The 21,520-nt window shown below is 44.4% G+C and overlaps 1 protein-coding gene across 1 annotated transcript in view; it reads right to left on the reverse strand.

Moving 5' to 3' along the window:
- nalcn (sodium leak channel, non-selective) overlaps positions 1-21,520 on the reverse strand; it is a 201,302-nt gene that overhangs the window by 111,861 nt on the left and 67,921 nt on the right. The window contains exon 14 of the mRNA XM_078546046.1: positions 16,594-16,668. Within this exon, the coding sequence (XP_078402172.1) occupies positions 16,594-16,668 (75 nt within the window). The remainder of the gene's footprint in view (positions 1-16,593; positions 16,669-21,520) is intronic.

The following is a 21,520-nucleotide window of genomic DNA, read 5'->3' on the forward strand; positions in this document are numbered from 1 at the left end:
ATTCAGAACAAGAGGGGCAGAACCTTAAAATTCGAGTCAGGCCATTCGGGGGTGATGTCAGGAAGCACTTCTTCACACAAAGGGGAGTGGAAATCCAGAACACTCTCTCCCATAAAAGCTTGAGGCTCGGGGCCAACAAAACTGAGGTTGATAGATTTTTGCTGGGTAAAGGTAATCAGGTTTACGACAGGTAGGTAGAGTTGACATAACCTAACTGAATTTGACAATCTGAGTTTTGAAATTTTCAATTGACCCCGATCTAGGCTTAACAGCTTTTTTTTGGGGGGGAAAAGTGAGTTCTTGCTTCAAACTCTTGAAATATCTGGTATGTCTGACAAGTGCTGGTACAGGTGAATCAGCAGGTTAATGTTTGGTCAGCCTCGCTGAAGGCAAAGAAAGTCTGTTTTTGTGGCATTTTGAATGAATGAACAGTAACAGAAAACGATGTAGAAATGTAATTCTATTGCTTCAAGCCCTCCAAAGGCCATTGTCCATATCAATGAGAAGGTTTTGTGGTGTAGTGGGTGGTGTCCCTGCCTCTGAGTCATAAGCCCTGGGTTCGAGTCCCACCCCAGGACTTGATGACCAAGGAAGGTGCACTCATAATGTGGCCAAACAGATAGAGTATCAACTTGCAAATCCTTCCAAGACACGCCAATGGCAGGTGGTAAGAACAGGAGCAGTTCCTGGTCAGCCACGTGAGAGGGAAAGAATGTTGGTGACTCAACCATCACTATCCATAGCTCCAGACTACAACACGATTGGAAAAGTGCATGTTGCCACAGCAACTCGGGCTCCTTGAGAGAATTATGTTTTAAGGTTGTATGTTGTCTCATGAAGAGATCTAGGGGCTTGTATGTTTGAACAATAACTATTTATTAATAACACAACTTACGTACGTATATACAAAATACAATCCTGACTAGGTGCTATTCTCATTCCGACTTCTACACTACTACTACTATTCACTACTACACTCAACTCCTCCCGTTGGACTCTCTCCATCCTAATGTGGGCAGTACTGATTCCCCAGTCTCACATTACCCCTTACAGTCCCAAACACCCTAATACTACAAACTGTAACCCACCATCATCAGTTAAATGTGGAGGAAAGGAATTATTAATGTTAAAACACAAACAGCTCAGAAAGTAACGCAAAGAAAATGGAAATAAACAAAAAAAAAGTGAGAATAAAGTTAAATAGCACAACTTTGTAATATATTATTCATGCATTTTAATTCTTTCTGGCTGCATAATCCAATTTTAAAATTATGGTGTGATGTCATCTTCTGCCTTGTTTATGCCTGGGATCGCTAAATAAAGTAAATCTTCATCATAAAACAATTTTTGGGAGTGTGCCAGACTGGGCTTCTGACCAAGACCATACTGCAATCAAGTAAAGTACGAACTGTCTTTCACTTAAATCAAACTGTGTTCGAGTGACTTGCAATTCACAAACCATAACAGAGAGATTGACGATTAACTTACTTCGTTTAGAATTGGAGGGAAAACGGAACTTAAACACTAACATGCCACTCCTGAAAAAATATTTAAATTTTATAGACGCAGTGAAATAGATTGTTAGTCTGAGGCTAGATTTATGATCGAGATTAGATAACATCTACCCTTGTTTTCTAGCTTTTGAAGATAATTATATTCAGTAAAAATATTACTTTCACATCCAATGCTGAAAATGTTTCTTTAAAAGAAAGACTCCATAAAAGAATTGACAATTTGCGCCGTACTGGCAGTTTTATCTTAATCTAATGCTTGTGGTCATGCCACATTCCGTGATACCAGACCCTCAGCTGCAATGATATTGGGAGCTGGGGCTGGATTTTACAGTCGCCATAGTCCCCATCAGCCCCCCAGTCAAGAAGTGCGTCAGTGGAGTGGTGTGGGGGAGGTTGGGGGGGGATAGAATCACCCTGGGGACTGGAGGGGAGACTTCCACCTCTCAGGAACAGGATTTCCTGCCTCAGAGCTGCCAGCCAAACAATGGCCAGCAGCGCCACCAGGAACCATGGCCACTGTTCGTACTGCACTTGGGGCATAAGCGAGCTGCACTGTATTGCAACTTTGTAAGTGTTTGGGGGTCTTGCCAGGTGCCAAGTTGGCAGGCCCCAACTGGGAAGGGGGCAGTAAGGGGGCCAGTGTTTGAGAGGCAATGGGGGAGGGGAGCCAGAGGGTTAACACCTTGGGCGGGGCCCTCCAATGGGCCCAAGGGGTCCGGTAAGAAGGGATGTCCCTGTCCCACCCTCAATCAGGGAAACCTGCCAGGCTGGGAGTTTGGCGTGGGCCGCTGGTGGGATAAGGTCCTTAAATGAGCATTAACTGCCATTTAATTCATTGCCACAGAAGGCTGTGGAGGTCAGGTCATTGAGTGTATTTAAGACCGAGATAGATAGGTTCTTGATTGGTAAGGGGATCAAAGGTTACGGGGAAAAGGTGAGAGATGGGGTTGAGAAACTTATCAGCCATGATTGAATGGCGGAGCAGACTCGATGGGACGAATGGCCTAATTTCTGCTCCTATGTCTTATGGTAAGGGCCTTAATTGACCAACTGGCAGGTGGGCTGCCCAACACCACCCCTGCTGCTGGTAAAAGTGGGTGGGGGCAGGGGCAGGATTTTACATGCCCCCTCACCTTCAAACTCGCAGATGGGGGAAGCGTAAAATCCAGCCACTGGGGGCAGTAGAGCAAAGAAATTGATTGAAAACTTGAAGCCAATAACAGGAATGGAAAATAAGCAAACAACTCACCCAGTAAATAGCTTCAGAATTCCTCTAAACATCAACAACTCTTTAAGAGCAACCTTGCAATGGAACCCTTCTTTCAAAATTATGAAAAGACCAATGGGACCAGTACCAGACTCTCCCCTCAAGCAATTCAGTTGGCGATGGGGATGTATCGCCAAATCAGAATCACTCAGTACAGAAGGAGGCCATTCTGCCCATCGTGTCGGCTCTTTGAAGGAGCTATCCAATTAATTCGACTGCACCCCACCCCCCCGCCCCCACCGGCCCAACCCTCCTTACACACAGCCCTGCAAATGTTCGCCTCATTAAATAATTATCCAATTCCCATTTTGAAAATCATTATTGCATCAGCTTCCACTGTCATTTCAGGCACCAGGTTCCAGATCACCACAACTCAACTGCTCAAAAAAAAAAGCATTTCTCCTCATCTGCCCTCTGGTTCTGCGTCTACTAAAATCAGTTTTAAAACCTTGTGTAGTCAACAATTTATGGTTTTCACAGCACAAGCACTGATCCAATAAATCAAGATGTTAATGCGACCATACTTGTGCAAATCGGGCCAACTTGTTACACACGGTGTTACTAATAACAATTAAAAATACACCTTCAAAAAACATTCGCAAAAATAAAACCCAGAAGTTTCAAATAAAACTTTTCAGAGGTTGGTGTGAATGTTAAATATTGAAAACAACACGGACAGACTTTATTCAAAATAAAAAAAATGAGCGCTTCCATTCAGGATTTTATTTTTGCCACAATTCCCAAGATCTGTACTTAATGCTAACGCTAATGTCATCGCTATGGAAACAGCTTACGCAATGGTTAATGGTGGGTTGAGTGATCAGAAAACGTAAGCATAGTTGTTTCCACAGCTAGAAACTTTGATCTGCAGGTCAGAAATGTTTAAACCCTTTTAGTTTTTTTTTGGAAGAGGGTCCAAGAAAATTTGATGTGAATTCTCAGGAAGAGCTGAAAGTTAAATTATTGTCGTCCCATTATCATCACCCGTTAGTCATTTAATCTTTCTTGCCCTCCATCCTCTCACCCTTTTGTTCTTCCCACCCTCACACCTGCCTCTATACTCACTTAAAAAAAGTGTTAAATCTCAATCATCTTCCAATTCTGATGAAAGGTCATCGACCTGAAATGATAGCCCCTTTTCTCCATCCGCAGATGCTGTCTGACCTGCTGAGTGTGTCCAGCATTTGTTTTGATTAAATTACTCTTATTTGATTCATGTAAGGCAAGAAAACTCAGATGCTACATTTAAAGTAACAAGTCTTTGCAGTTACACGCCTTTATAATTTTCACAATACAAGCTTTTTTTTTACACATTAATACAATTCTGTGGACTTCTGCAGTGAGTAACTCACCTCCTGACTCCCCAAAGCCTGTCCACCATCTACAAGGCACAAGTCAGGAGTGTGATGGAATACTCTCCACTCACCTGGATGAGTGCAGCTCCCACAACACTCAAGAAACTCGACACTATCCAGGACAAGGCAGCCCACTTGATTGGAGCCCCATTTGCCAATTTAACCATTCACTCCCTCCACCACAGATGCACAGTAGCAGCAGTATGTACAATCTACAAATGCACGGCAGGATCTCACCAAGGCTCCTTCAACAACACCTTCCATACCCACAACCTCTACCACCTAGAAGGGCAAGGGCAGCAGATAGATGGGAACACTACCACCTGGAAACTCCCCTCCAAGTCACTCACCATCCTGACTTGGAAATATATCACCGTTCCTTCAATGTTGTTGGTTTAAAATCCTGGAACTCCCTCCTTAACAGCACTCTGGGTGTACCTACACCACATGGACTGCAGCAGTTAAAGCTCACCACCATCTTCTCAAGGACAATTGGGATGGGCAACAAATGCTGGCCTCGCCAGTGATGCCCACGGTTCATGAATAAATAATAAAAATTCAGGAAACTATTCACTTTTAGTCAGTTATATATAATTTAATGCAAGCTCTGGCTGTAGATGTAGGTTGTGCACGGTTTTTGCCTTAACTGATAAGGCTGGATAAACGGGCCTAGGGTTAGTGAAGTAGAACCAGAAAGCTTTGTTGACTATAAAGATAAAAAGAAAACCAGGTCACTTAGTTTTGTTTGATCAACGAATGGAGACAATTTCAATGAATTAATTTTGTCTTGTATTTAAATTGTATTCCCACAGTATGTTTTAAAAATAAGGGAAAAAAAATCTGCAACTACAGGCAGCGCCTGGGTAACATGTGAAGATAAAAGGAGAGGATTCCTTGTTTCTTCTTTCTGAGATCATAAATCCTATTTTTCTAATGCAGCATTTAATACTCTGAGGGGACTAAAACCTCAGCCTGTCTATTTTTTATAAAATAGGTATAGAGATCCCCAGGGTTATAATTTATAAGTGGTGGTAATCTAAAAATTTAAAAACCGGACAAAGACCTTTTGAAATATATTTGTCTGCGGCTGTCAAACAAAAGGAGCTACCAGGTCAGTATTGAAGAAACATGCACCTCATTATCTCTGAAGAGGCACTAATGACCCACCCACCCCCGTGGGCCACAGAGACCAAATTCAAAGAGAACTACACAAAGGCCACCTGCATTTCATAGCCCAGCCAACTGGGGTCTACTTGCCTGCTCTAACGAAGGACCCCATAAGCTTCCTTTTAATTCTCAATGGGTGGAACATATAACAATCTCGGAAACCCAGGCAAGGGATACGCATCTCTTGTCAAAGGCAATGTGGAGAGGTGGGAGTCATTTGTGAAACCAGTAATATTGCCTGGCGGAACTGCAAGGTCTCAGTCTGCCATTTTACCATCTAACAAGCAGCAGCACAGAAAAGGGGCTCTGCCCAGGTTGAATACCTGGGCCCTTCTACACTATTTCTACTGGAGCTTCTGTACCATCGGCTACAAGACCGATTCATCTCTGCATGTCAATCTCATCGTGTGAAGTCAATATCGCTGTACCATCGGTTTTCAACCCGCCGCCCTCACTGAAGGAATAACTCATTGGAATTTGATCCTGGACTCTGGAACCCATGTGAAACAATAATTCTTTTCTCTGTGGCCTCAGCGCTGTAAATCTTTCTTTTCTCTATTCCTCTTTTACTTTATGAATGCAAAACAGGCAATGTCGCTACCCTCCTCCCGCAGTTTTGTGTGCGTGCAAATAAACTAACCCTTTGAGTTCATCCTATCTCGAGTTTGTTGTGGGGTTATCAACAGAAAATTGATCACACCAAAATGGACGGGATGGGAAATACACCACCACTTATAAAAAGGGGAGCAAATCAAAACACCTTTCTGTTACAGACGGGCGGTGAGAGGAGAAATTAGTGCGGTTTAAATTAACCCCTCCCCTCCTGTCCGTAACAGATACAAATTGGTAAAGATCAGGAAAAAGGACCCCAAAATGAATAGGAATACCCATTTTTGATAAAGATTCCTGACTTTTTAAACATACCAAAAATAACTCGGGATCAAAAATCACTGCTGCACGCAGTTTAAAATTAAGCCTAAAATTTGAGAGTCTACCCTGGTGATGTCAACTCTGCTTGGACATGTTCCTGGCGATGTCATGGGGCACCACCAGCCTCCAAAGGTCCTGACCCACATTCAGGCAATTGGCCGCCCAACATGTCCGTCATTACAGTGGCCGGCCTTCCTCAGCCAATCGGAAAGTAAATAAACTCCTTGTTGCTTATTTGGATGATTCTCGACTAGCAAACAGCCCTTTCCCCACCACATGAACAGAAGTGCTCAATTAATATTAAAAGTAAAATAAGCTTTTGGCATCCTGATGATTCTTCTCCTGGAGATTAATCTTCAATTCCCGGAAGCTACGGGGCAATACCGGAGGTTTGGCAACCCTAGTTTGACCACTAGCTTGGGCCCTATTTTAACTCTGTATAAACAAATGGGTTCTGAGTGAATTAAAAACAGGCCCCAGCTCACATCCCACAGAACCTTAGGAAAGTAATCTTTTCAAGTGAACATGAAAACCCCTTGTAGTAAATATTCCTGGTTATTAATCTATAATATATTAAATAACTTCCACATGTGCGTACTCTGTGTACACAAACTTATCTCCTGTTGACATGTTTTTGTCACATTTTGAGTGAGATATGTCAGTAGGTAGCTCTTTCACCACTTGAGTTAAAAGGTTGTGGGTTCAAGTCCCAGTCCAGAGACTTGAATGCAAAATCTAGACTGACACTCCCGGTGCAGTACTGAGGGAGAGCTGCACTGCTGAGGTGCCATCTTTCACGTTAAACCGAGGCCCCATCTACCCTCTCAAGTGGAGAAGAGTGGGAGAGTTCTCCCGGGTGCCCTGGCCAATATTTATCCCTCAATCAACATCGTAAAAAAAGGACCCAGGTTATCTGGTCATCATCTCTTGCTGTCTGTGGGAGCTTGCTGTGCGCAAACTGTCTGCTGTGTTTCCTACATTACAACAGTGACTACACTACAAATGTACTTAGCCGGTTGTAGAGCACCATGGGACATCCTGAGATGGAAGAAGGCGCTATGGAAATGCGATTCCAATTCTTACAGCATAGAAACGGGCAATTCGGCCCATCTGCTCTATGCTGGTGTTAACACTCCACATGAGCCTCCTCCCCCCCCCTCATCTCACCCTATCAACATATCTTTCTATTCCTTTCTCCCTCATGTGTTTATCTGGTTTCCCCTTAAACGAATTTGTACGATTCACTTCAATTACTCCCTGTGATAGTGAGTTGCACATTCTCACCACTCTCCGGGTAAAAGGGGTTTCTTTGTGACAAAAGTGACAGATAAAAGCAAAAGTCAGCTTGGAGTTTTAATTTGAGAAGGGCCATGGCGCAGAATGCAGCCAAGACATAGTCTGAAAAGGAGAGGAAACAAAGAGCATTCCAGAATGGATAAACACACACACACGTTACAGAATGTGCCAAGAGAAACTCCGCACTTTGTATCAGAGTTCAAAGAAAAACCCATGATATACGTCTTTGTTAAAAACAGATCAGTTTCGTCAGTCAAAGGTCGACTACCTGTTTATTAATTATCCTGAAATAAGCCTGGGGTCAAATCGAAACACATACATTGATTGGAAGCAGCACAGGGAACTCCAAAGGGGTTTTGCAGCTGAACAGGTTATCTGTGGACTGAAATGGGAAAAGCCTGTATTTTCCCGACTCTATTTCACGCGTGCAGTTCATAGATATGTTATCGCAGAGAGTGATAGCGAGTATGAAACTTGTACAAATAAGCCTCTTTCAATATTTATTTTTATTTTGGAGGGCGCAGAGGAGATTTACTAGAACGATGCTCGGGAGGAGGAGCTTCCGTTACACGGAGAGACTAAAAAAAAACTGAGGACTGTCCTCCTTAGGGCCGAGAAAGTTAGAGAAATACAAACGGAAAGTGCTGGAAAAACTCAACAGGTCCAGCAACACCAGAAAGAGAAATAGGGCTAACGTTTCAGGTCCAATATGTCCCTGCTTTGGAACTGGAGAGAGGGAGGTAGAAAAGAAGGGAAGGAGGGGTTGGTAAGGTGGAGCAAAAGAAGGTCAGCATTAGGTTAGAGGGCAGGGGAGATTAAATGACAAAGATGTCTTGGGACAAAAGGCAAAGGGAGTGGGAATGGCAGTAGTAAAGGAACAAAGCATTGGTCCAGAGAAGATGTTAATAACAGAATAAAGATCAGTGCTCTCTGAGAGCAAAACATGGGAACAAGATACAGACAGGCACCAGGGGAAATAATATAAAATGGAGGACAGAGCTCATGGTCTGAAGTTGTTGAACTCAATGTTGAGCCCAGAAGGCTGTAAAGTGCCTAATCGGGATGAGGGGCTGTTCCTCGAGCTTGCGTCGGGCTTCACCAGAACACTGCAGTATGACCAGGACAGAAACGTCAGGACGAGAGAGCAGGATGGGGAATTGGAATGGCAAGCGACAAGATGATCAGGATCACGCTTGCGGACTGAGCGAGGGTGTTCTGTAAAGTGGTCACCCAGCTTGTGTTTGGTTTCCCTGATGGAGAAGAGGCCACATTGGGAGCGGCGAATACAGTAGACTAAAGTGAAAGAATTGCCTGTGAGTCGCTGCTTCACCTGGAAGGAGTGTTTGGGGCCTTAGGCAGTGAGGAGGGAGGAGATAAAGGGGCAGGTGTTAAGGGTTCTGTTGAAGGGCCATGAGGACTCGAAACGTCAACTCTTTTCTTCTCCGCCGATGCTGCCAGACCTGCTGAGTTTTTCCAGGTAATTCTGTTTTTGTTTTGGAAATTTAATAAAGGTGTTCAAAATCATGAGGGGTTTTAACAGAGTAAATAAGGAGAAACTGTTTCCACTGGCAGGAGGGTTGGTAACTGGAGGGACATGGATTTAAGATCATTGGCACTAGAACCAGAGGGGCAGGAAAGTGGTGGTAGGGATCTGGAATGTGTTGCCTGACAGGGTGATGGAGGCAGATTCAATAACTTTCAAAAGCGAATTAGATAAATACTAGAAGGGGTAAAAATTGCAGGGCCATGGGGGGAAAAAGAGCAGAGGGAGTGAGACTAACTGGATACCTCTTTCAAAGAGCCAGCACAGGCACAATGGGCCAAATGGCCTCCTTCTGTGCTGTATGATTCTTTAACAGAATTTCCCCTTCTTACAGAGAGGAAACATCGGCACATCATATAGAACTCTTCAAACTATACAAATATAAATCTCAGCTTCTTTTAAACGGTTCAAACATAAATGGCAACAACTATTACAGCCTGTGGGTTTTCCAGAATGTGAAATATTTGGAGATGTTCCACACTAGTGGTTTTATATTAAAAAAGAAAAGGGGTTTTTGAAATAAAGGGAATGTTAATTTGGTCATCATAGTCCACGGAAACATTAACATTCTAGAACGCAGCAGTGAAAGCTACAAGATATTCAGTTGTAAATGTGTTGCAAAGAAAAGACCCAATAGTTTGGACCAGTTATTAAGAGTGCGGTGCTAAGTGATTTGGATTCACAGATGCCAATCTTCAGGCACCACAACAAACATTTATTTCCCTGGAAGGAAGATGAAGTAGGGGTTTTAATTAATTTGGCTCCAGTGAGACTCCATTTACCTTCACACTCCAGTAAGAGCTACTCAGGACTGAGCAACTGACCCCCAGTCAGCCACAAGACCACTTCATCCATCAAACAAATGTGCTCTGATCGTAAAATGATGTGACTTTTTAGACAGTGTTTCATTAAAATAGCAAAGCAACCATTATGTTAAAATCTGGCCTGCAAAACATAAATCAAAACCACTTCCTGAACAGGTGTACTGTTCACTTTTAAAGGCGCTAGTCATCATCCCTTGGGAGAGCCCTCACACAGCACACGAGATCAGCTTACCGGAGGCGGGCACACTCATCCCTTTAAAACTTTATCACTTCCGTCAAGTCATCGCCCCCTACCCGTCTGCACCAAGATCCACTGACAAAGCAAACTCTCTCTTTTCTGGCTAGCAAAGCACTCAGCCTCATTCAGCTCTGCTCGCTGACCTACGCCGGCTCCTGGTCTGGCGCCTCCTGGATTTCAAAATTCCCATCCTCGTTCTCAAATCCCTCAACGGCCTCCTCGCCACCCACCCCCCAGCTTTCTCTGTAACCTCCACCAGCCCCGTGCCCCTTGGAGGCTTTTGGTGCTCCTCCAATTCTGGCCTCTTGTGTCTCCCCGATTTCCATCGCTCCACCACTGGCAACTGTGGCTTCAGCTGCCCGGGGTCCTAAGTTCTGGAATTCTCTCCCTAAACCTCCCCACCCCTCTACCTGTAAGACGCTCCTAAGATCTACCTCCGACCAAGCTTTTGGTCATCAGTTCTAATATTTCCTGATGTGGCTCAGTGTTACACTTGGTTTGATACAGTTTCTGTGAAGGACTCGAGGATGTTTTACCACGTTAAAAGGTGCTTTATAAATGCAAGTTCTTTCCAAATTGCAGATGAGGGGTGACATAGGCACTGCTGAGCGAATGTGCCCCTGCATCATTATCCTTAGCTGATAATGCATGTAGTTTGCAGGACCTGTCCTCTGCAGGCAAAAGGAACATGTCTGGGCATTGCACTTTTGTTTTTGAATAAACAAAAAGTATGGGGGACAATAGCCCTTTGGCGCATTTGCTATGACAATGTCTCAGCTAATCAAAGGCGACTTGCCAACCAATCAGCACCCCTTTTCTCATACAGTATAAATTGTTCCCTTTGAAATTTGGCATTCTTGTGTCTGTCCTGATGGGTCCAAGACAAAAGCTTCAACAGCCCCTCTCTTTTTTACCCAGGCAATACTACAGACTATTTATAAAAATAAAGAACAAAATAAGAATCAACTACATTAAAGTTTATCAAGTACAAGAATTAAATCTGACATTTGCTGTCACCTTACATGTGTGTTTATCTATTGGTCAATCTTGTCTAATAAGTAATTTTAAACGTAGGTGGTTATTATCACTAGTTTCTTGGTGCTGTGGAAGCTAATAACATATCTTAAACATCCTGTTGGTTTTAGTGTATTCTTTGAATCAGAACAATCTGACAGTGTCAATTAAGATCAAACAGCGAGTCATCCCATCATAATGTGAAAATGTAACATTTCAATGCATTATTTTAATTTAATAAAACAAAATTACAGTGAAGTCCAAACAAATTGAAAAATAATATTTTGCAGTTGTGAAGTTATAACAGCAAAAATGAAAAAAAAAAATTCAAAAGTGAGATACGAGAACTGAGAGGTTATAACTACCAGGAATGACTGAACAGGTTGGGGCTCTTTTCTCTAGAAAAGGGAAGGTTGAGGGGTGATCTGATCGGAGGTCTTTAAAATTATGACAGAGTTTGACTAAAGTGCATCTATGTTATTTGCCTCAGCCCTTAAGGGGAGATGGTGGCATAGTGGTAGTGTTGCTGGACTAGTAATCCCGATGCCCAGGCTAACACTCTGGGGACTAGGGTCAAAATCCCACCATGGCAGTTGGTAGAGTTTGAATTCAGTTAATAAATCTGGAATATAAAGCTAGCCTTCATAATGGTGACAATGACAGTTATAAAAACCCATCTGGTTCACTACTGTCCTTTAGGGAAGGAAATCTGCTGTCCTTACCCGGTCTGGCCTACACATGACTCCAGGCCCACAGCAATGTGGTTGACTCTTAACTGCCCTCTGAAATGGCCTAGCAAGCCACTCAATTCAAGGGCAATTAGGGATGGGCAACAAATGCTGGCCTTGCCAGCAATGCCCACATCCCATGAAAGAACAAAGAGGAAAAACACTCCCTGTGGTGATGAGTTCTACATCCCTCCTCGGGGTAATCAAGTATCTCCAGAGTTCCTACTGGATGAATTAGCGACTACACAGAATCTACTGCCAAGTCTTGGTCGATAGCATCTTGAATCCCAGCTCCCATTGCCACTATGTCTTGCCACAACCACACAAAAGGAAACGTGTTATGGAATTAAGGAGAAAAGATCCCATTCCGCAAATAGGGTGTAGGATAAATAGACTACGAGACACCCAATCCCTTACTTCAAAAAAACTCAAATAGGATGTAAATTATCGAGAATTTAAAGAACTCAAACTGATAACATACAGGCCAGAATTTCACATTGTCTGAGCGGGCGACTGCCTGACCTGATGGTGTGTGAAATTGTGCGAGAAGGTGTCGGGTGCACGTCCTGACATCATCGCGCACTCGCGATATTTTGCTCGGTGGGCGCACGTGGCAGTCGGTAGTGTGTTCGCCGACAATTAACCGGGCAATTAATCCCGTTAAGGAGTCAATTGAAAGCGATTTTATGTGGCCCCGTCCACTTTTAGGGTGGAGGACTGGCCCACTGGTCCTAGCGATCTTTATATTTTCACCACAACCTCGATCCAGGGAAGGGTACAATGTCCGGGGTGAAATATCATCAAAGAAAGATGTCTGGGGACTGAGGTTTTTTTGAGTCCTGCTGTCAGGTGTTGAATGTGCTACATAGACACAGTATGGTTCTAAATCTGCCCCCTTGGGGGGTTGTTGGTGGGGGGGGCAAAAAGGTAATGGGCCCCCGAGTTTCACAGGGGCAACCCCTTAAATCGCTAATCTAGACATGTTTAATCGGCCAATTAACAGTTACAGCGGATGAGGGAAGCCGGGATGATGCTGTGCATGTATGGTTTAAACAGCCATTAGGTTGACATTTCATTTCATTACCTGCTGTTGGAAAGGTGCCTCAAGATAGACACAGTGCTCAGACAGGTAGGTGCCTCAAGATAGACACAGTGCTCAGACAGGTAGGTGCCTCAGGATAGACACAGTGCTCAGACAGGTAGGTGCCTCAGGATAGACACGGTGCTCAGGCGGGTAGGTGCCTCAGGATAGACACAGTGCTCAGACAGGTAGGTGCCTCAGGATAGACACAGTGCTCAGGCGGGTAGGTGCCTCAGGATAGACACAGTGCTCAGACAGGTAGGTGCCTCAGGATAGACACAGTGCTCAGACAGGAAGGTGCCTCAGGATAGACACAGGGCTCAGACAGGTAGGTGCCTCAGGATAGACACAGTGCTCAGACAGGTAGGTGTCTCAGGATAGACACAGTGCTCAGACAGGTATGTGCCTCAGGATAGACACAGTGCTCAGACAGGTATGTGCCTCAGGATAGACAGTGCTCAGACAGCCTCCCCCATTTGTGCTTTTCAACCTGGCCCCCTCCTCATGAGAACTTATGATCACTCTCCCTGCAACCTGCACTGGCCCAATGGTTAATGGCCAAGTCCCCCTCCTCTGGAGCATAGCTAATCGCCTGGGGCGACCCTGACTGAATTGCTGCTATGTACCCACCTCCAGTCAGCCAGTCTGCCCCCGACAGTGCATGCAGCCCAGGCACCTCCTTGAAAATCTCAAACCCCCACCTCTTAACGAGCCTATCAAGTTATTTAAATGGCCAGCCCTTTGAAAATTGAAAAAAAAGCTGTGTCTGTGAAGTTTGAAAAATAAACTGTTCTAGCAGTTTCAACAACTGTTCGTTGACATAACCCTAAGTGCTATCATTATAGCATTATTAATGCTAGGCTGCTTTCCACACCCTATCATTATCACAGTGGGGAGGAGGGGTGGTTGTAAATTCACAGTTTGATTGACAGCTCAAGGAGGCTATTAAAGGATTAATTGCTTTGGTGTGGGAATATGGATACAAAGATTTGTTTTTTTTTTAAAAATAAGGGAGCAAGTGCTTGAGGGGATTTAAATGCGTTGAAGGAACTTTCATAAATGGTACTGCGTTTTTATATAGTGAACTTTGTAATAGATGTTTATAAATTAATTTTATTTCATTTCAGTATAGCTCCTGAAGTCTGCCCATGGTGGATACTGGATGAGTTGGCATGGGGGGGGGGGTGTGGGGGGGGGGGGGGGGGGGGGGGGGGGGGTGGGGCGAGTATAAGGGCAAAGACTGGTGGGTGGGGTGCATGGGTTGGCATGCATTGGTATGTTTGGGCCTGGGAAGTGGATTTGGGGGGTGAGGGAGGGGAGCGCAGCAGTGAGGGGTGAGGCGCCTAGAGGGCCCAATGTCTGACAAAACAACTGCGGCAAATTTGCAAAGAACTGAGGCAGGGCTTATAAAAACAGCCTGCCTTGGTTCTCAGCACCCACTGTGGTCACCCCTGACTGGCAACTGGGGGCAGTGGGTCCAACTCCATCCCACAATGCCCCCCCTTCCCCGGAGCAAGAATCACTCCACGTGGTTAGCTTTTCCCCCCCAAGGTGGATGTGCCGAGCCAGGGAATGTTCTAACTCGAGCTACCGGCCTCAGGAGCGAAAATCCGGCTCTTTATTACAGTTTCTCGCTCTTGTGTCGTTCCCTATACAAACTGAATTTTTAAAAAAATAATTTTTGCTAAGTCTATTCCTTCATAATAGGGACTTACTACAGGGGCAAGGGACTTCAGATAATGTGCAGAGACTGGAGAGGCCGGGATTGTCCCCCTTAGAGCAGGGACGGTTAAGGGAAAATTCAGCAGGGGTGTTCGAAATCAGGAAGGGTTCAGACAGAGTTTCCCTGTGACAGGAGGAGTTAACAACCCGGGCACACGGGTTTAAAGTAAATGACAAACAAAACAGAGGAGGGATGTGGAGAATTTGTTTTTTGCCGCAATCTGGAATGCGATGCTTGAAAAGGGCAGTGGAAGCAGATTCACTTGTAACTTGCAAAAGAGAATTAGATATATACTTGAAAAGGTAAAAAAAAAATTGCAGGACTATGGGGAAAGAGCAGGGGGCATGGGACTAATTAGACAGCTCTTTCAAAGAGCCAGCACGGGCACAATAGGCAGAATGGCCTCTTTCTGTGCTGTATGATTCTAGGATTCTATAAATACATACATGGCGATCTTCAAAATATACATTTGTCAGTCAATTTCAGATCAAGCTAGGTAATAATGGATATGTGGGTGTTTAGTAGGTTGAAATTGATGATAACACAGCTTGAGTGAAGGACAGGACTACAGCTGCCAGTCCGCAATTACAACCTACCACACACCCACGCATACATTACTGCTATTCAATTACACTTCCCCCCCACCCCCCTTTTATCTATTTAATGTTTTATACCAAATTCAAAATCTTTTAAAAATGTTTCCAGCCAGTTCTGGCAATGTTTCAGGCAGTGAAGTGGAACGATAGCTTCTCTAATGGATGTCCCTACGTCTGCAGATAAGATTTTTTTTTTTTAATGTCAGGTCAGTTTAACTAAACTGGCAGCACTCTGTGCCTGAGACAGACGCCCCACTTGGACACGTACCAAGGGTGATACATTGGCTGCAAAGCGCTTTGGGACATTCTAAGGTCATAAAAGGCATCATACACAAATGCAAGTTATTTCTTAAATTGAAACTCTGTTCACCTCTATAAAGGAGGTGCATTAAAGTTCTCAAGGTATTACTTGAACTAAAGAAGGGGGTTCTTCCGTGGCCTCACCATTGAGCCATGGTGCCACAGGAGGAGTGTGTTTGGGTTTGAGCCAGCTGTTTGCAAATGCAGAATTTTAACTTTTTGCAGCAATATAACTTCAAGGCTTTGAACAACAACTTACTAGTGAAAGAAAGACTTGCATTTATATAGCGCTTTTCACAACCACCAGATGTCTCAAAGCGCTTTACAGCCAATGAAGTACTTTTGAAGTGTAGTCATTGTTACAACGCAGGAATCGTGGCAACGAATATGCGCACAAGATCATCCCACAAACTGCAAGTGATAATGGCCAAAATCATCTGCTTTGGTGATGTTAATTGAGGGATAAATATTGGCCAGGACACCAGGGATAACTCTCCTGCCCTCCTTCAAAATAGTGCCCTGGGATCATTTACACCCACCCGAGCAGGAAGATGGGGGGTGGTCGGTTTTACATCTCATCTGAAAGTTGCCTCTGACAGTGCAGCACTCCCTCTGTGCTGCACTGGAGGTGTCAGCTTTGATTTTTGGGTCAAGTCCCAGAATGATACTTGTACCTGAAGCCTTGTGACTTTGGAGGTGCGAGTACCAGCCACTGAGCCATGGCTGACACTTAAAATACGAGCGCTGGAGTTTTCACTTAGTGGTTTATTAACTGTAACCGGGAACACTGGATTGCAAATGAGTCCAAGTGGATCAGGTTATAAGGATATGGATCAGTCAACCACTCCCTCAACCCCTACAAGTCATCTTTAAAATTCTTAGAGTAGGTTAAGTACTCTTTAACCTTACTTATTAACATACAGCTGAAGAATGCTGTTGCTAGATATAACGTGCACTCGTATACAAGGTGAGAAATATTCAGTCGAGGAAGATGATTCAATGTGTAAATCATTTTACCTGTTTCAGCTTCTTTAGATCTTCGTCCAGTTCTAGATTGTCCAGGATAACAGCAACAAACAGACTCAATAGAATCTGCAGTGTGATTAAAAACACTTTTTAGACAAATGTTTTCATCATGTTAAAACAAAGTCACTTTTTTGTACCTCAAGTGTGAGGAAAAATAATTACATGCAAAACAAAAAATCAGAATTCGGAATCATCCATGATACATTTCTCATGATAAACATTAGAAGTACAGGCAGAATGTGTCTTTTTTAAAAAAAAATTATTCATTCATGTGGGCATCGCTGGCTAGACCATCCCTTAAAATGCCCTCTGAACAAGGGCAATAAGAGTCAACCACATTGCTGTGGGTCTGGAGTCACATGTAGGCCAGACCAGGCAAGGACAGCAGATTTCCTTCCCTAAAGGACCTTAGTGAACCACATGGGTTTTTACAACAATCGACAACGGTTTCATGGTCATCATCAGACTTTTTAATTCCAGATTTTTATTGAATTCAAATTTCGCCATCTGCCGTGGTGGGATTCGTACCCAGGCATTACCCGGGGTCTCTGGATTACCAGTCCGGTGACAATGCCACTATGTCACCGTCTCTACATAATTCATATTTATCATCACAGTTGCTTAATCAATAAAGGATAAGTTAAGAACTTCTGCGCTATGGATGGCTGAATTTTCCAATTTTTGTATCTGCAAAGTAATTCAAACCACGCGTATTACAATCAGCTACAGGAATAAGCTCCCTCTATTATCCCCATTAATATGTGACATTCCCACCACTGTTCACACAATTGTTAATCTTCCAGACTTTGAAGATTGTCAGCAGCCGGGACCATTCTTCGGTCCTGAATCCGTTCGCTTCTCATGTTAATTTTACAGGGGGTGTCCAATGAAGAGGCTGCACCTGATATTGGGATGGCGAGCGGGCGGTGGGAGGGCGAGTTGGCGCCGGCTGGCAGCCTTCACTGTGCCTGCTGTGAGCATGCTGCTGGCCTGCATGGTAAATGGGAGGGGTCTGGGCATAATGGAGAGAGTGAAAGAACTGGAGGCAATGGCCACCACTCCCTCACAAACAGCACTGCTCCTTGGTGCAGCCTCCAGGAGATTGGAGGCAAGTTGCAAAGCCTCTGGCCTGCCCGGGGTCTCAGGCTCGCTGGACTTGCATCTCACATGGCAGATCTCAGACATTTGTCCTGGTGTTCTGACCTCCCACTCTGCGTGCACTTCCTGTTTACCTGATGGGTTGCAGATAAATTGGGTGGGTGGGGGAGGAGTGGGGGGGGGTCCCTGTGACCTAGGTTAATCTCATTTCCATCAGAAAATTGCTGCTAATTGGGTCGATGAGCCCCAGTTGGCTTTGCGCTCTAACTGGGCAGGTTGCCATCAAGCGCACGGATAAACGTGAGAACGTATCGGGGAACCGGCACAATCTCTTTCGCTGTGATGTTCCCAGCGCCCCCGCTTCCAAAATTGCCTCCCAGTCCCTGGGAAAATCCTCCCCTTCAGCCCGGAATTTTCCCTGGGCTCAATGCAGGATGAAAGGGGCAGAAAGGGCCGTTGAGACACTGGGAAAGACATCCACTCCACCAGAGACTGGAATCTCAGGGTGATACAGTACAGGAGGATGAGGCCATTCAGCCCATCATGTCTGTGCGGGCTCTTTGGAAAGAGCTACCCAATTAGTTCCACCTTTGCTCTTTCCCCTTCTGAGAGGGTCTCTCACCGGAAAATCCCAACAAGCCAGTGGGGGCACCTTGATCTCCAGGATACTCTTGTGAGGTCAGGAGGGGAAAGGTCAGCTATGGAGCTGGGCCACCCATTATGCTCAAGGTGTAGGGACAAAGATCTGAACTGTACACAGACCTTTGGATCCTGGGATTAAATTTTGCTTGCAGTAATTTCCACACCATTTCTAGAGTATGCAAGCCATCAATTTTTCTTCCCAGTATAGTTATACTGTCCCTCATGACAGCCTAAAGTACTTCACAGCCAGTGAAATACATTGCAACAATGGCTTCACTGCCAATGTAAGAAACACTGCAGCCAATTTACACACAGCAAGCTCCCACAAACAGCAAGGTGATAATGACCAGATAATCTGTTTCTCAGTGGTGTTGGTTGCGGGATAAATGTGTTGTGGACTTCTTAAAAAGAGAATTTTACATATGGTCTCAAATTGCTGGTGGGGAAATTTTGGATTAGTCGACAACTGATAAAACATTTATACTTTTAGCCTGCTTAACTAACCATTTATTGCAAATTTACACGATTGTCAAGTACAAATGTGCCAAAATGCTTATTGGTTTAATTTATAATGTGGAATGTTTTGTATATGGAGATAGTGTGGGAAAGTAGCTCGAGGTAGGTGATCAGCCACAATTTAGTTGAACGATGGAGCAGGTTCAATGGGCCGAATGGCCTGCTACTTTTCTTATATGGAATTGGTGTCATTTCCATCAGAATTGATCTCACATAACAGAACGCTTTCGAAATCCATGTAATATATCTCTTACAAGCTTCTGGTACTCATTTAAGGATTGTGTGAACTATAATGACCAGCGGTATTTCAACAAATGTATTTTGTTCAGTAATTACAATGCTGATGGGAATCCCAGGCACAGCAGAATTCAAGGTTGTGCAGTTTGAAAAGCACTCGAGCCGTTTGCCATAAAGAGCACTTGACCAAATAATCACTGCACATTTACACTGGAAGCTGTACTCAGCATGTCTAACCCACTGGGACAGATGATGGCTGTGCTGGGTATGCAGGGACAGAGGGGTTCCTGTGCAGGTGTGGCTGGCACCTCCTGGTATCTGATGCTCATTCGCAGATGGTCCAGGAATTACATAAATGGGACCAGTGCGCAATCATTTAGGCATGCATAATACAAGCAGACACTCCCAGCACCGTACCGAGGGGGTGCTGCACTGCCATCCTTTGGGTGAGATGCCCTCTCAGGTGGGTGCAAGAGATCCACCGGCAATGTAATAGCTAGAACTTACATTTATATAGCACCCTTAATGTAGTTATAATCATTCCAAAGCACTTCATAGGAGCGTTACCAGACAAAATTTGACAGTATGCCACATAAGGAAATATGGGACAGGAGAGGCAGGCTTTAAGGAATATCTTAAAAAGGTGAGAGAGGCAGATGGATTTAGGGAGGGAATTCTAGAGCTTAGGGTCCAGGCAGCTGAAGGCAGGGCCGCCAATGGTAGAGCAATCAAAATCGAAGATGCACAAGAGGCCAGAACAGGGGACTTTCTCTCCAGTGTACTGGCCAATATTTATCCCCTCAATTATGTGACTAAAAACAGATTATCTGGTCATTATCACATCGCGAATTGTGGGATTTTACTGTGCGCAAATCTGCTGCTACATTTCCTACGCTACAACAGCACTCATACTTCAAAAGTACTTCAGTCACTTTAAGGGGATGGTAGAATAGTGATCACGAAACTAGACTAGCAATCCTAAAGTCTGGACTAAGGGTCCGGGCTCATGAGTTCAAATCCCATCATGGCAGCTGGGGGAATTAAAATGAAATAAATTGCATCAGTAACAATGATGACCACGAAGCGACTGGATCATTGTTAAAAACCCACTTCGTTCACTATTGTCCTTGAGGGAAGAAAGTCCTTTTCCAACCTGGCCTACGTGTGACTACAGACCCACAGCAACATGCTGACTCTTAACTGCCTCCTGAAAGTGGCCTCGCAAGCCACTGCAGAAAACTTAACACCACACTGACCACAGATTGAAGAAACAGCTCACCACCACCACCACCTTCTCAAGGGCAATTAGGGATGGGCAATAAATGCTGGCCCAGCCAGCGACGCCCACATCCCGTGAAAGAATTAAAAAGAATCGTCTGTAAAGGGCTTTGCGATAGACCTCGGCTGTACATGGCACTATAGGAAGCTAAGGCCTTTCTTTCCATTTTTCCCCCCCACCGCCTTAATGTCATTTCTTCCTTCCCTTCCCTGCTACGAATGAGCAGGGGGGACTCAGGAGGCAGACGCCAACACAAAAGCACAATACTGCAGGTACTGGAAATCTGAAATAATAATAATAATAATTTAAAAAAAAGAACAAAATGCAGGAAATACTCAGCAAGTCAGGCAGCATCCGTGGAGAGAAAAACAGTTCATGCAAACGTTAACTCTGTTGCTCTCCGCCTGACCTGCTGAGTGTTTCCAGCATTTTCTGTTTTTTATTAGAGGCAGGCATCAGCTTGGGGTGTCTATTGGAAGTTTAGACTCAGCCATGGTTACCGCCCAACACACCGAGATCTCCGAAATAGAATTCTACGTTCTACTTGCTCACACCACCCGGCTCGAGTTTCTAATTATGGCCACGGGTGCAGAGCTGTTCTTATTGAAAATTATTTATGGAAAGCAAATTAATATCATGGGAAAGAAACAGAAAAAGATTTAGTGATTCATAAGTTTACATTTTCTAGTCTTGGGAAAGTGTTTCCATTTTAAGGTTTTGTCAGCAACTTTTCCTAACAGGTGAGAGTGTTTTTTTCCCTCTTCTGAATAATTATGGAAATTATTAGCAAATTTCCCAGGGGAGCTCTCATAAACTAAAGGACGCAAGCTTCACACTTCCTGGTTATTTTTTTTTTAAAACCAGAATCAGGAGTTAGTTGCAGCAGCAAATGTTTCTGACACTTGGTCTTGTGAAGGAGGAGAAGCAGTTCTAGAGTTCAGCAAAGCATGTAAGTGGCAGAATTTTGGATCAACTCTAGTGTCATCTGTGGCTCAATGGGCAGCCTTATCGCTCTTGAGGCTGTAGGTATAAGTCCCATTCCAGGACTTGAGCAGATGATCTGGGCTGACCCTCCGGTGCAGTACTGAGGGAGTGCGGCACTGTCCTAGGTGCCGTCTTTCAGATGAGGCTTTAAACCACAGCCCC

The sequence above is a fragment of the Cetorhinus maximus genome, chromosome 7 (assembly GCF_964194155.1).
Source record: "Cetorhinus maximus chromosome 7, sCetMax3.hap1.1, whole genome shotgun sequence".
Lineage (NCBI taxonomy): Eukaryota > Metazoa > Chordata > Chondrichthyes > Lamniformes > Cetorhinidae > Cetorhinus > Cetorhinus maximus.